General features: G+C 42.4%; 1 protein-coding gene across 1 annotated transcript in view; it reads left to right on the forward strand.

Moving 5' to 3' along the window:
* IRAG2 (inositol 1,4,5-triphosphate receptor associated 2) overlaps window positions 1-15,794 on the forward strand; it is a 93,490-nt gene that overhangs the window by 37,580 nt on the left and 40,116 nt on the right. The window contains exons 17-22 of the mRNA XM_044281311.1: window positions 9,015-9,129; window positions 9,728-9,890; window positions 10,374-10,414; window positions 11,452-11,511; window positions 11,787-11,895; window positions 12,241-12,382. Coding sequence (XP_044137246.1) covers window positions 9,015-9,129; window positions 9,728-9,890; window positions 10,374-10,414; window positions 11,452-11,511; window positions 11,787-11,895; window positions 12,241-12,382 — 630 coding nt within the window. The remainder of the gene's footprint in view (window positions 1-9,014; window positions 9,130-9,727; window positions 9,891-10,373; window positions 10,415-11,451; window positions 11,512-11,786; window positions 11,896-12,240; window positions 12,383-15,794) is intronic.

Below are 15,794 nucleotides of genomic sequence, written 5' to 3' on the forward strand. Positions count from 1 at the left end.
TATCCATCGATAATATTGTATTTCTGTCATATATATTTTATTTTATTGTAGCTGAATAAACTAGTTTGGATCCACATTCCTCTGGGTGTTTTGAGTGCCGGTCCAAATCGCCTATCAAACTACCTTGTGTCACCCCAGTTCCTCATAGATTGTAAGCTCTTGTGAGCAGGGCCCCGACTCCTAGTGTTTCAGTTGTAGATTAGCCAGTTACTTTTGTTTTGTACACTAACCCTATGAATTTGTAAAGCGCTTCGGAATATGGTGGCGTTATATAATTATTCATTCTTATTAATCTCCCCTAAAGCGCACCTTTTCCAGTTTGCTTAAAATCCACTTTTCAGTACACTGCTGACTTCTGAGCTGTGTATGGAGTGCAGGCACTTTATGAATGGGGCCACAGTCCCCCGAGGTTTACTAAATGCTGGCATAGCACATGGGTACTCTGTAACCATGTACTATGGGCTCCTGCCTGTGCCTGATTCGCTAAGCTATAAGCTTGCATGTAGGACTCTTAGCTTAGCGTCGCAGTCAGAAGCCCGCTCCTCTCAGCTATTCCTGGCATAGCACATGGTTACAGGGTACCAATGTGCTATGCTAGGATTTAATAAACCTCTGGGAGGCACAGGCAGGTGTGGCAATTTAGGCTCCTGCCTATGCTCTATGCATTACAGCCCATACGCCATACACCGTTGAGAAGTCAGCGGTGTACAGAAAAGTGGATTTTAAGCGTACAGGGAAAGCTGTGCTTTAGGTGGTTGGGGGGGGGGGGAGAGATCTCTATAAAAAATTCAACGTTTTATTAGGGTATTTAGGACATTTTACAAAAATTTATTTTGGTTACTCTTTAAATTATCCTCTATCCACAGGATATGGGATAACTATTAGGTCGGTGGGGTCCTACCGCTGGGAACTTCCACTAATCCTAACAGGGTCCTGTACCCCCTACAGCCTCCTTGAAATGAAAAGAAAGGCTGGACTGCACATGTGTGTGGTCACTCTATTAATTTCTGTAGGACTTTCTACATTCAGCTATCTCTGGAATTCCCATAGAAGTGAATAGAGCAACAAAACACATTCCCCACTGGCCGCTCCTTTCATTTCAGGGGGGGTACAGGGCCCCTTTCTCGTGATCGGTGGGGATCCCACCGATCGAATAGTTATCCCCTATCCTATCTAACTGGAATACCCCTTTAATCCAGCCTAGGTAAAGCTCAAGCCTTTTTTTATTCCATATGTATTTGATGTCTAAGGCTATAAAAAAATAATACAATCGCCATAGAGCAGATAACCACCCAATATATTCTATTGACTGTAACCGGGACGATCAGGTTTCCTGTACGAACTCTGGCATTGTGCCAGACAAGCCACTGCATGCAACGATATTGTGAGAGAGTGTGTGTGTGTGTGTGTGTGTGTGTATATATATGTATGTGTATATATATATATATATATAAAATTTATATTCACGAAATCAACTATGGAAGCTCCTGCCAGAACCTCCACTACAGATGTAAACCTAGTCTTAGCTGTCACCTGAGGAAGATCCTTTTGGAGCCATATTGAATGGTTGCCAAACTTTTACAGGAGCTGAAAACAACCCAAAGACGCAAACTTGTGTTTTATTCCTTTGATGTGGTGAGCTGCACTTCGTTACAGTCTCACCTTATTAAAAATCCTGCTCTGCTTTATATCTGATCTCAACGAGGAGTCAGCTCATGGTCCTTTATAGCCTCAGAAGGTTTTAGACCGGGTCCCAGCTCTCTAGGACATACCGTTCCTGAGATATTCCCCAAAAATGACCAACATTAGCCAATACAAGCCTGCAAGTCTTTCTCTTCAAATCCCAACTGCCATAAACAAACCCAGCCATTTTTCTTTACTGCTTAAAGGGGCGGGCACTGTGAAGGTCACTGTTAAATGTGTGGCCACTATGAAGGTCCCTGTTAAAGGGGCGGTCACTGTCAAAGGGGTGGTTATGGGGGACACTGTCTATCTTTTTACGAACCACGGAAACATAAAATGAAATATACCCGTACAAAGCCGGGTCCTTCTGCTAGTCTCTTTATAAATGTATTAAAGGGGTTGTCTCACTTCAGTAAGTGGCATTTATCATGTAGAGGAAATGAATACTAGCCACTTACTAATATATTGTGATTCTTCATATTGCTTCCTTTGCTGGCTGGATTTCTTTTTCAATCACATTATACACTACTCATTTCCATGGTTACAGACCACCGTGCAGTCTATTAGTGGTGGTCGTGCTTGCACACTATGGGGGAAAAAGGAGTCATCATCCTCTCTGGTGGCCGTGACCGTGGCACCGCACATAAGCTGGCGCTTTTTCCTATATTGTGCAAGAACGACTACCACTAATGGATTGCAGGGTGGTCTGTAACCATGGAAACGAGCAGTATATAATGGAATGTGATGGAAAAATTAATCCAGCCAGCAAAGGAAACAATATGGATAATAATTTTATATTAGAAAGTGGTTCAAACTGCAGAACGTCTCTATGCTATCTAGGCATTTTAGAGAAGTTAATCAGGGTGACCTGACAAGCCTGAGTGTTATGGGTATAGAAAGGGTATATAAATCCGCACAAGGAGACCAGAATAGTCGATTGCTGAATAGAGAATCTTTCTGGATTTTGAGTACTGACTCGCTCCCTTTTTTGTTTTTTTGTTGTTTATAATTGAGTAGCATTTTAAGTAAGCCATTGGAAGCGGCACTAGATTAGAGCTGATTATTCGGCACCTGGCTGGGGGCGTGCCTCATGGCAAGAGGATTTTTAAACCAGAGTATGTGACAACACAATGTGGTCATGATTAAGACGTGCAGTCGAAACGTGTAGACGTTGCCTGTCTGGTCAGCCTTTGGATTTTATAATGAAGAAATGAAGAAATTGGATTTTATCCTGCTGCTGGATATTTTTTTTTTTTTCTACTGTTCTGATTGATTTCTGGTCCAGGATCCATGTGCTGCGAAGGAAGACGGTGGGTGAGCTGAAATCCCCCCCCCCTTTTTTTTTTTTTTTTCCCCACCATACATTAGTAAGTGCCTTGTATTAACTTTCTCTACATAATAAATGCCGCTTATTAAAGTGAGAAAACCCCTTTAAGTCTGAGGTGCGCAATATCTGTTCAGATGCAAATCTGTGCAGAATTCTTATTCTGAGACCTTGGAAGGAAAAGATACAGTAGTATGACTTTATCCATAAGTGGCGTTATTACAGTAGTAATCTTGTACGTGGGTATTATAATAACTATAGTCTTTTATTTAGAGAACAGTATTATAGTAAATATATTTTTGTACCTAGGAGGCAGTATTATAGCAGTTATATTCTTGTACATAGAAGGCAGTTTTATAGCAGGTATATTCTTGTACATTGGAGGCAGTTTTATAGCAGGTATATTCTTGTACATAGGAGGCAGTATTATAGTAGTTATATTCTTGTACATTGGAGGCAGTTTTATAGCAGGTATATTCTTGTACATAGGAGGCAGTATTATAGTATATTATACTCTTATATATAGGTATAGTATTATAGTAGTTACATATTTGTACATAGGAGTCAGAATTTTCAAGATTTCTTTATACATTTGACCTAAAACTCTAGTAGTCCTAAAAGTAGATAAAGGCAAACAAATCAAATTAGTCAAAATATTAGACTTAGGTGATTTATTTATTTAGGAAAATGATCCAATATCACATGTCTGTGAGTGGCAAAAGTATGTGAACCCTTTCTTTCAGTATCTGGTGTGAACCCCCGCCCCCCCCCCCCCCCCCCCCCCCTCCTTGTGCAGCATTAACTGCAACAAAATGTTTCTGGTAATTGTTGATTTAGTCCTGCACACTGGCTTGGAGAAATTTTAATCCATTCCTCAAACGGTATCAAGTCTGTTATGTTGGTTGTTTCCTCCCATGAAATGCTCTCTTCAGGTCATTTCACAACATTTCTATTAGATAAACCACCTCCCGTCTGCACGTTGACTATAAACGTCCGGGAAGTGGTTCTCCATCTCTGAATGGACGTTTCTGAACGTCCATTCAGAGATCACAGCTGCAGATCGGGTTGACCGTTGTCAGTGACAGCAGGGCAATCCTTAGAGAAGGCAGGGACAGTTCCAAGGTGTCCCTGCCTTTTCGATCGCTGTATACACAGCGCTCACCGAGCACTGTGTATACAGAGCAGGAAGCGCTATACGCATGTGACCGCAGGGGCTGGGAGAGTGCAGGAGCTGTCGGGTCTTTCCCACACCTCGATCAGCCCTGCACTGAGGCTTTACAGTGCAGTATATCGCTGTACAGCCTTCTCTGGGGGGTGCATTTCCTTGTAACTGGGGCTACTATGTCCCCAGTTACAGGAGAAATCAATAGTGGAAAAAATTAAAAATAAAATGAAGTTAAAAGGTCTTGTATGATTATAGGGGACGAAAAGTGTTAAAAATAAAAAAAATAAGGTTTCACATGTAATAGGGAATTATAAAAAGTTATAATAATTTAAAAATAGAAAAAATAAAATAGACATATTTGGTATTGCTGCGTCCGTGACGTTGGGCTCTATAAATATCACATGATGCACCCAGTCCGATAAACACCATAAAAAAATTAAAACGGTGTCAAAAAATGCCATTTTTGTCACCTTTAAATAATAAAGTGCAACACCAAGTGATCAAAAAGGCACATGTCCCACAAAATGGTACCAATAAAACCGTCACCTCATCCCGCAAAAATTGAGCCCCTACATAAGAAAATCATTTAAAAAATAAAAAGACTATAGCTCTCAGAACATGGACACATTAAAACATATTTTTTTTTCTTTCAAAAATGCCATTGTGTAAAAATTAAATAAGAAAGTATACATATTGGGTATCGCCACATCCGTAACATCTGCTCTATAAAAATGTCACATGACCTAACCCCTCAGGTGAACGCTGTAAAAATAAATAAAAACTGTGCTAAAATAACCAATTTTTGGTCACCTTGCCCCATAAAGTGTTATAATGAATGATCAAAAAATCATATGTACCCAAAATAGTACCAATAAAACTGGCATCTTATCCCCTAGTTTCCAAAATGGGGTCCCTTTTTGGGAGTTTCTACTGTAAGGGTGCATCAGGGGGCTTCAAATGGGACATGACATCTAAAAACCAGTTCAGCAAAATCTGCCTTCCAAAAACCATGTGGCGCTTTTTTTCTTCTGCGCCCTGCCATGTGCCCATACAGTAGTTTGACCACATGTGGGGTGTTTCTGTAAACCGCAGTATCTGGGTAATGTTAAATTTTGTTTGGCTGTTAGCCCTCAATGTGTTAAAGAAAAAAAAATTGGATTAAAATGGAAAATCTGCCAAAAAAGTAATTTTTAAATTTGATCTCCATTTTCCTTTAATTCTTGTGGAACGTCTAAAGGGTTAACAAAGTTGGTAAAATCAGTTTTAAGTAACTTGAGGGGTGTAGTTTCTACAATGGGGTCATTTTATGGGGGTATCCACTATCTGCTCTCTGGTAGAATGACCTGAGTGCTTATGGTCAGTCTTGCTGCATGGATGGTTCTAACACTCCCTGGGCTTGTGCAGTGATGGGAAGGCACACTGGTTCTCCCCTTTTAGGGCACACCCTGATTTTGGGGTTCTCACGCCTATTGATGGTTGAAGTGCCCTTGGTGTTGATGTTTTTTGAGGTGCAAAGCAGGGTCCCAGTTCATGACTCCAACATCTGCAGTGCATGAAGCAATGATGCAGTTGTGCAGCAGAACAGTTCTTTACTGAAGATTCAAATGCACACAGATCTGTTCTTTAGCATGCAAGGGACTGGTAGATGTTCACAAATGCACTTTCCACGGACTACAGGTTTTATGGCCGCCCAGGTAGTTAATAAGCCAAAGTGACTCTTTAGTAGTCTACTTGCTCTGCAACACATTAAAGCCTCATGCAGACGTCCGTGGAACACGGTCCATGAGATACCGTACTGGCATGGCAGGAGCGCACGGCGTTGTCGCGCTGCTGCTGTACAGTGATACACTCCTATGATCTATAAGAGTGTATCGCTGTACTGCGCCGGCACAAAGCACACAGCGTCATGGCACCCAATGATGCCGTATGCTCCTGCAATGCCAGTCCGGTATCTCGCGGACCGTGTTCAACGGATGTCTACATGAGGCTTAACACATAATCATACATGCATGCTTGGGAGGTACACTTTAATTTAGGAAATGCAATTCAACCAACTGGGAAGTTCCCCCTAACAGCAAAACTCTCTGCTCCTTTTTTGAAAAAGTTGCTGTACTCCCAGTACACTTCCACAGAATCCACCTTGAAATGTGGGGGTAACTCTCACTGCTGGATATGATCAGGCACTGGAAGCAACTCCTGAACATAGATGCCGTATTGTCAATAAGTCCGCATAGACAAGTTATCTCTACTTGGCATTTCACTACATCTCCTTTTTACATAGGACTTACTCTTGTAGCTGTTCTTTTTTGGCCTTGTCCTGGTTGGTACCGGCTTCAGGACAGGGAAGTCTGTCAGCACTACATCTTTGCAGCCATTGTGTTTGCTAGTTAGACTCAGACTCTACTGATTGATTAGATTAGACTCCTTTTGAATGTTTTTCCCCTCTGTGTATATAGTGGGTGACACTAGCCCCATCTAGTGGTGGCTAAAGATATGGTCTATTAATGCTGTGTGCATACAAACACATTTTAAAATTTCTTTTTGCACTTTTTAGTTTACCACTACTCTGGAGTTGGACCCTGCACATGGCCAACATTCTCTTTAGACATAAAATGGTACAGTGCCTTAGGGCTCATCCACACAACCATATGTATTTTGCAGTTTGCAAAAAACGGATCCACAAAAAACACGGATGAGGTCCGTGTGCATTCCGTATTTTGCGGAACGGAACAGCTGTCCTCTAATAGAACAGTCCTATCCTTGTACGCAATGCAGACAATAATTGGACATGTTCTATTTTTTTTTTTTTTTTTTTTTTTTTTTGAGAAACGCACATACAGAGACGGAATGTACACGGAGTAACTTCAGTTTTCTTGTGAACCCATTGAAACGAATGGTTCCGCATATGGTTTGCAAAAAAACTGAATGGACACGGAAAGAAAAATGTTTGTGTGCATGAGCCCTAAATGGAACTTTTATGCTGCCGTAAGTCCTTGGGGTACTTTCATACTTGCATCAGAGGATTCCGGCAGGCAGTTCCGTCACCGGAACTGCCTGCCGGATCTGGCAATAGACGCAAACCGATGGCATTTGTCAGACGGATCGGGATCCTGATCCATATGACAAATGCGTTGGAATGCTGGATTCGTCTCTCCGGTATCATCCGAAAAAACCGGATCCGGCACTTATTTTTCACATATTACTGGTCTGAGCATGCGCAGACCGTAATGCCGGATCTGTTTTGCCGGCACGTATTCCGGAATTTTGGACAGAGCTTAAACCGCAGCATGCTGCGGTATTCTCTCCGTCGTGAAAAGTCAGACTGAACTGAAGACCTCCTGAGGCATCCTGAACAGATTGCTCTCCATTCAGAATGCATTAGGGCAGGCATGCTCAACCTGTGGCCCTCCAGCTGTTGCAAAACTACAACTCCCAGCCTGCCCGAACAGCCTACAGCAGGGCATTGTGGGAGTTGTAGTTTTACAACAGCTGGAGGGCCGCAGGTTGAGCATGCCTGCATTAGGATAAAACTAGACTCTGCATACTCTGGAGCTGTAAGGACTTGGGGAAGTGTAAAATTGGTGACATATTCTCTTTTAAGCACTCTACTATTGTATATCAAATTTTAATTAAGATTGTCCTTGCCACTCTGTACCCACAATCTGGTAGAGAAAAAGTATTTATTTATTAGAGCTCTATTAACCTTTTGAATGCTAGTGTGCTAGAGGTTAACCTGTTTGACGCTAGAGAGCAAAGTGTCATTGTGTGCTTATGCATTAAAGTGTCGGCATCTCATTGACAGTAAGGGCCCTTCCACTCAGTTTTGTGTCGCTGATTTTGGTGCATTTTTTGCACAAGCAGCCTCCTATTCATTCCAATGGGAACAGGACTTGCTTTTTTTCCACGTGAGAAGAAAGAAAAAAAAAAAAAAAAAAAAAAAAAAGCAAAACAGTATGTCTTATCTTGGCGCAGAATACAAGCTGAATCTCCCATTTGAAATTAATAAGAATCGAGAAACTGCACCGTATGGTTTAGCCTCAAATAAGTGTTTAAGAGGGGGAATGTGGAAAGATTAACACCTAGTTGCATTCAAGTCATGTGCAGGGAATCATGCGTCTGTTATATTCTTGTACATAGAGGGCTGTATTATAGTAATTATATTCTTGTACATAGAGGGCTGTATTATAGTAGTTATAATCTTGTACATAGGAGGCAGTATTATAGTAGTTATATTCTTGTACATAGGAGGCAGTATTATAGTAGTTACATTCTTGTACATAGGAGGCAGTATTATAGTAGTTACATTCTTGTACATAGGAGGCAGTATTATAGTAGTTATATTCTTGTACATAGGAGGCAGTATTATAGTAGTTACATTCTTGTACATAGGAGGCAGTATTATAGTAGTTATATTCTTGTACATAGGAGGCAGTATTATAATTGGTATATTCTTGTACATAGGAGGCAGCGTTATAGTAGTTATATTCTTATACATAGGGGGCAGTATTGGGTAGCTTGTGGCTTGGGATTTTGCACAGGAGATGATCAGCCCAGTATTTTGAGTTTTCCTCTGAAGTATCTCCCTGTCTCGTCCTCTGGAGCTTGGCGTGAGGCAGAATGCTCTGCAATCATTGTGAAGGACATGTTTGTTTTACCCGTTTTTTTTTTTTTTTTTTTTTTGTGACATCATTCAGTGGTTTATAAGGAACAAAGAACCTTCCAAACAGGTGCCATTTCTGTGTTGTGTGTGTTTTGTTGTGTGTTGTTGTTTTTTTTGTTTTTTTTTTGTTTATAAATATAATGCAGTATGTCATTCTCTTGTGGTTTCCACTCATTGAACAGACTTCACGATCTGGAGGCTACCCGGCATCAGCAGGAGGTATCTGAGGGGAAGGAGGCTACCATTCTCTCCCAACTACAAGCCTCTGCATTGAAACGAGAGGACTTGACCAAGCAGGTAATGTTCTCTCCCAGTATACCCTGTGGCACTGCCCTTATCTGTGGGTGAATTTGACACTGGCCGTCCTTCGTGGTTGCTCAACTTTGGCCAGTTGGGGGTTGGTTATGGGGAAGTTGTCATTACCCAATCTGCTGCTCTTCCTGTGGAATTATGAAGCTTGTTCATGCTCTATACTCTGGTGTCTGCTAAAGCTCTGATAACCATGACTGCCACAGTCAGAGCCGTCAGTTTTACGTATGGTGGCACTGATATTCTGTATCTGAGGGTGTGGGTGTAATATGAACATCCAGCCGCCTGAGGATCTGCTAATAATGATGCCCTTTAGCCTCTTAGATTAGGTTGAGCCCAGCTTGGGTAGCCTAGTGGAGCCTCTTCCTGTGAGTGCAGCACCTGCTGCTTCTCATGGGTAAAATATTTGCATCTTTCTTTCTTTTTTTTTTTTCCTGACATTTCTGCACAACCCTTAAGCCTGATTGGCTGGAGGTTCAGAAGTGGACTTAACACTTACCTTACTACAAAAATGTGAACTGTTTTCAGCACTGGCTTCTCGCTATGTAGTTTCCTGATTGTTAATGATATCTCATGCCATCTGCAGATTGAGGAGTTGGAAATCTGTCTCCACACTGTGCGGTCAGAGGCAGACGAGCTGCAGAGAGACTTGAAGGAAGCCCAGAGGCAACAGCAGGAGCTCCAGTCAGCAGTAGAGGTGTTAACTAGTGACTGTCGTAGCAGAGAGCAGAAGACCACTGAGCAGGAGGGTGAGTGAGTGACCAGAATCTATTTGACAATGTGTCGTCTATACCAGCTGGAAAATCGCGAGTTAACTTTACAGTTACGGAATTGAATTGTACGAATTTACTCAACTCGGGTCTGCACTCAACATCTGCAAAATTAAGACTTGATAGATCTAGGTTAATAAAATACTTTTTATTTTTTTAATCTTTTTCCCTTATAGTTTCTGAGCACAAAACGTTAAAAACTGTTTTGGTGTATTTGCATCTAGTTTTTCATCATTTTAAGTTTGCTGTTATGTTTGTACATTTCTAAAATATACTATACAAGTATTTAAAATATTATTCATTTATAAATTGAGATTTTTATTTTAGTGTTACATTGTTATGTTCACATCAGTTTCTGCTTCATTTGATGTAATACTTCAATTTTCTGTAAATTGATGTGACTGGAAAAGGATCTAAATTTGAAGATTGAAATGCCTTACATTTTGCTTTTTATTCTTCCAGAGACTATTCATTTTCTGCAGGACAGATTACTGGATTACCAGGTAGAGACCATCATTAAATAATTTGTGAAACTTTAAGGGACTTTTGTTATTAAATTCTGCAATTACTTGGGTCTTTCTTCTCCAAACTTAGTGGCACTGTGCTTTCAATAAACCTATGATGTGTCTCTATAACATAGCGCTAGGACCCCCACCAATCTAAACTTTTGATGAGACCTCCACTGATCCCTCCCCTTGTTCTAGAGAAGCATACAAGGGGGAAAGACAGACTTAACAGAGTCTGTGGACCCGTCTCCCTCATCTTTAGTGCAGTGAAAGGGAGAGCACCTAATAAGCGCACACTTTTTTTCCCTCTAATAGAGATCAATGGGGGTGTCAATGCTCAGACCCCCACCAATCTAAACTTTTTCATACGTCCCTATAAGCTATCAAAAGTTGTTAATGCCACTTTCTTTACCAAGAGTTTTTGCGTAACAACCAACATGATCATCTTTACACAGTGGCGTAGCTAGAAATGACTAGGACCCACAGCAAATATTTGAATGGGGGGCCCCCCTCCCCCAGTAATATTTTTGCAACCCCTTCCTTTCATGCCGCCCCCATTCCTGTGGCTAGTAAAGATCTCTCTCTGACCAGGCCTGGCAGCTGTTCCATCCGTCTATACTGCCACTGTGTATAATTTCATTGTGTAATACTGTTGAGGGGGCTCTGATAAAGTCTTTTAGTCCTCCTCCTCCTTGATGGGCCCCTTCTGGGTCAGGGCCCCAAAGCAGCCGCTTTCCCTGTAGCTAGGCCCCTGTCTTTACAGCTTCCTTGGGGTTGACCCAGCTTTCAAAGTCCTAAATGGCTTATCTGCCTGTTTTTAATAAACTGATGTGACCATAGGTAAAATTACTGTTCGGGATTCTAGAAAAGCGGGGTGTCAGCCCCTGTGTGAGCTATCATGTTGTCTATATGGATTGTTACCCAGCTTTCCCTGAAACCGATATAACTAGAGAACCTCTGAACAACTTGAGAATGACACAAGGACCATGGAAGTTCTGATTGTAATGTCTGAATCTGCTCTTTCTCTGATTTAGAGTCGGGTAGAGGGGTCGGGCGGTGAAGCTGAAGTGGAGCCCCCAGTACGTGGAGTAGAGGTAGGTGTGGGGTCCTCTCCTCAGTCTGTGCCATCTCGCCATAAACCCACTGTGCTCCCAGTAAACCAGTCTGTGTAGGATTTTATCTGAGGAAGTTTTCTTCGGCAGACGCTCCCCATGGTCTGGTAACTTGTACAGCCTGGAACAGCTGTGATAAAATCCTCAAAGAAGGAGCCGAGGGTGTGGGTTGCCTCCCTCCTAGACCTTATAATATGGGGGAGTCATCAGCATAAATATTTGCTCTTAATATACAAACTTGCTCTCTACTCTTCCAGACAAGTTGCATTTGTGAAGAGTTTGGTGTCCAAGAATCCAGCTGCTTCTCTGGACGTCTCCAACCCACACCACGGAAGGAGGCTCGGATCAGATACACACCGTTATTAGGTAACCTCTTTTGCTGAGATGCATCTGGGTTCCAGTTACTTTATTCTGTGCCCCCCTTCTACCACCTCTGCTGGGTGTCAGCTCCAGATGTCCATTACTACTTGAGTACAATTGTCCAGGCTAGTTTGGTGTAAAAGATAGATTTAGGAAGTGTTAGTATACAATTTTGCATAATGTCTTCACAGATTCACAAAAAGTATGGGTGTGTATGGCCCCATTGTATGTGAAAAAGGCAGACAGCACATGAATGAGAAATAGTCACGTGCACGAGGTCTGAAACACCCCTAGATCTGCCCCTTCCCCAGCCACAGAGATGATGTGTAAATAAATTAATATACATTTCAGACGCGCTGTCTCTGGAGGGAGGGAAGCAAGCACCAAGTTATCACCCAGCAACGGCAAATCGCTGGAAACCTGACCCTGGACCTCAGGACGAAAAACAGAGAGGATCTGCCTCATCACAAGAAGCTTCACTGATCCCACAGCGGTGAGTGGCCTTGTACCACAGGATTAGGGGGCGGTTAAAGGGGCAGAGAAGAAAAGCTGCTGCTGTTACACCAGTGTACTGAACAGCTGCAAAAACATACACCCTCTCATACACCGCCGAACCCCTCAGTTACTGATTTCTGGGACAATGACTGGTGATGCCATCAGAACACTGCCTCTTTCAGTGTTCTGATGGCATCACCAGTCACTTGTCCCAGAAGTCAGTCTTCAACTTTTCTAGAGTCCGAAAAGGCAAATTTCTGTAGTTACATAGCAATGCATCATTTAGTTTAGGACTAGCTGAGATGGTGACCATATCACCCAGCTTTTCCAGAAATGGAAATATTGCTATATAATTTTTTAATTTTTATTTTTTACTCTAGTCTTATTGACATCAGCAAATGGCCTAAAAAATCCTGTCTCAGTTGTCTCTGTGCTAAACACAGCCGTGGAGCAGATCCAAGTAGTGAGAGAGAGTGGGGTTCAATGGGTACCATTATATTGGTGTCTATGATGGGAGCTGCTGCGCAAATAATTTAAGTACTAACGTAGATCATGATCAACCCATATTTGACCCCCAAATTATGTAAATAAGAGGGAGGAACCAGACTCTCCAGAAGGTCTAACACTGTAAGGCTATGCTCATATTTCACTATTAGGAGCCTCATGTTTGACTGGAAAACTAGTGCAGCGTGCTGCACTTCTTGTCGTACTGAAAGACACTGTGATGGTGTCTGTCAGGCTCCATTGGTGCATCATAGGTTGGATCCAGGGCCCCATTATTTTAATTCATCTGCTCCTGTGAGGGAGCCAAAAAAACACTGTTTAGTGAAAAGAACCCAAGAAAGATTAGGGTTCATGATAATTTATGTAAGAGAGTTGGAGGTGAGTGGAGATTATCTACCGCTTCGGACCGTTCTGTACAGATAAAGTGGCTTCTTACGACCAGGTATTTTTATGATTCAGTCTCGTCATCAATAACCTTTTGGTTCCTGTAGTGATGGGGATGGTGACAGGGTTGGAAGATTTGAATACCTTCTTGTGGGTTCATTACACTGAACACATGCAAAGCTCGGCAGACAATACATATGTGTGGAAAGAATGAGGAGATAAACAAATCAGGGTGTAAACTTTCCCTTCTGGGCAAAGCGTTCTAATAGAAGCTGCCAAGTGTGCTGGTGTGACCATCTATAGAGCAGAGCGGCCCTATCATTTGAGAGGTAAGAAGGTACATGCCTGAGGGGGGGATTGGTCATTAAAATCATTTTTCTTGCCATGAGTTCCCCCCCCCCCCCCCCCCCAAAAAAAAAAATCTTTAGGGTGGGGGAGGACACAGGTGGACAAAGGTGTAACCTAAACAAGTTGAACGTTATATGATTCGCATTGGGCAACAAGCTTGGTGATTACAGTAGTTCTTGGACAGGTAGTGGTTATAGCCTTTCATTGAAGGCACAGGCTGGGTTGTAGGCAATCTGTTAATTAGCTAAACAGGCAAATAAAACACACTTCCTTTTAAAAGGCAACAACTATCTCCCCCTGCCTTAGGTTGCACCTTCCGACCTGGGCATAAACATTCTGGCTTTATTCACCTCAGTGGGCATCAATGAAGATGGTTCCATCACCATGGCTTTCTCTCCACATGACACAGTATCGCACACTTGGCACAGTCCCAATCAGTCATGCTGTGCCTTTCCTCGAGACACACAGTATTGTACACACAGTCTTTTATACAGGATTGCTTACAGGTAGCAGGCTAGATGGTCTTGGTTACAAGCCAGACTATTATACAGCCCTTGGCTGCTTCCAGGTTGCACAGATGAGGTGGCTTGTTTCTTCCCCTCCGCTCTGGCCTCAACTCCTTTACAATGCTCATCTGCTCTGTGGCCCTATCTATAATCTGAGGTCTGTGTGCTTCATGTCTAGTACCAATCACCTCAACTTGTTAGCTAGCTTCAAGCAGTTATATTGCTGGCATTATTTCCTTCATCAGATTCCCAGCTCACTTCAATTTGCCTGTTACTGTCTGCTGTTTATCATCTCTCAGATGTGCTATTGTTGTCGCAAATTCTACGAAACACTTCTTCTTTGTGGCTCCGAATCAGTTAGAATTATAAGTATGAGCTCATACAGCTTTCTCAATGAGACCAATACAGGCTGGTATCATGGAAAATATGCAGTGCTTTATTACAGTTACATACACTTATATAGGCAATATGAGGTAGACAAAAGGGTGTTCCTAGATGAAAGTTTATTGGCTCTGACAAAAAGGGAGTAGTTTACTAACTTTATTCCTGAGTTTGATTGGCACATTTGAAACTAGCAACTTAACTCCTCCTATCTTTCACTAATGATCTTAGAACAAAGAAAATGTGCACGAGGCACTTAATTGATTTCTAGTGGAGAATAATGTGTACTACAGCAGAGAGAGTAAAATAAAATCCTGTCTCTCACACTATCATTATTGCTTAAGGACCTAAATACAATGTCATATGGCCAAGATGTTCTTGTGCATCAACAGCATATTATTTAAAAGCAATAATACATGGCTAGCATGTGACAGCATACCACCATCAGTGCAGTTCTCCACACACATTTACAGTACAGCGACCTATACTTATGTCACAGTGCACTATATCCACAGGACATTTGCCACTATCCCCAGTGCAGCCCACCTGCATGGTCCATGAGCATCATACATAAGGCAATATGACTGCCACAGGCTGCAGGACAACATCAGTATGCAGCTATGTCCTGGTCTTGTGCACATGGCACTCTTTACCCACCCTAGTGCTATACCTTCTTTTGTGGTACTCTTTCTACCATGTCCACAGCAGTGTAAGACCTGCATAGCACATATGTGACATTTCACATTACATATCCAACATGTCATATCTATTTTGGTAAGACTGTGGGCCCTTTCCAGTGCGGACAGATGTATGAAGCATAACGTAATACATTGGCATTATATTTTACCAACACTTCAAGTTGGAGTAACCACTGTTAACAAGGTCAAACTGTAACCCAATGAAACAGTGTGCCTGCTGGGCCCATGCTGCGGACCGCAATTTGCAGTTCTCAATGCACGGGCACCAACCTAAGGACTCTGCAATCGGACCCATTCACTTGCATGGGGTCCGATCCGCATCCGACTGTCCTCTCAGCAAAAAAGTAGTGCAGAGGCATGGAGAGAAACCCCACGGAAGCACTCCGTAGTGCTTCTGTAGGGTTCCGTGCCTCCATTCTGCACCGACCTTCTGGATTGCGGACCCATTCAAGTGAATGGGCACGTATCCGTGATGCGGGGTGCACACGGCCGGTGCCTGTGTATTACGGACCTGTTTTAGTCGCAATACGGCAACGGCCATGTGCATGAGCCCTTAATGGAGTAAATTACTCCAGCCCTTTTCTGGAGT

Source organism: Bufo gargarizans, chromosome 2 (assembly GCF_014858855.1).
Source record: "Bufo gargarizans isolate SCDJY-AF-19 chromosome 2, ASM1485885v1, whole genome shotgun sequence".
In the NCBI taxonomy this organism is placed as follows: domain Eukaryota; kingdom Metazoa; phylum Chordata; class Amphibia; order Anura; family Bufonidae; genus Bufo; species Bufo gargarizans.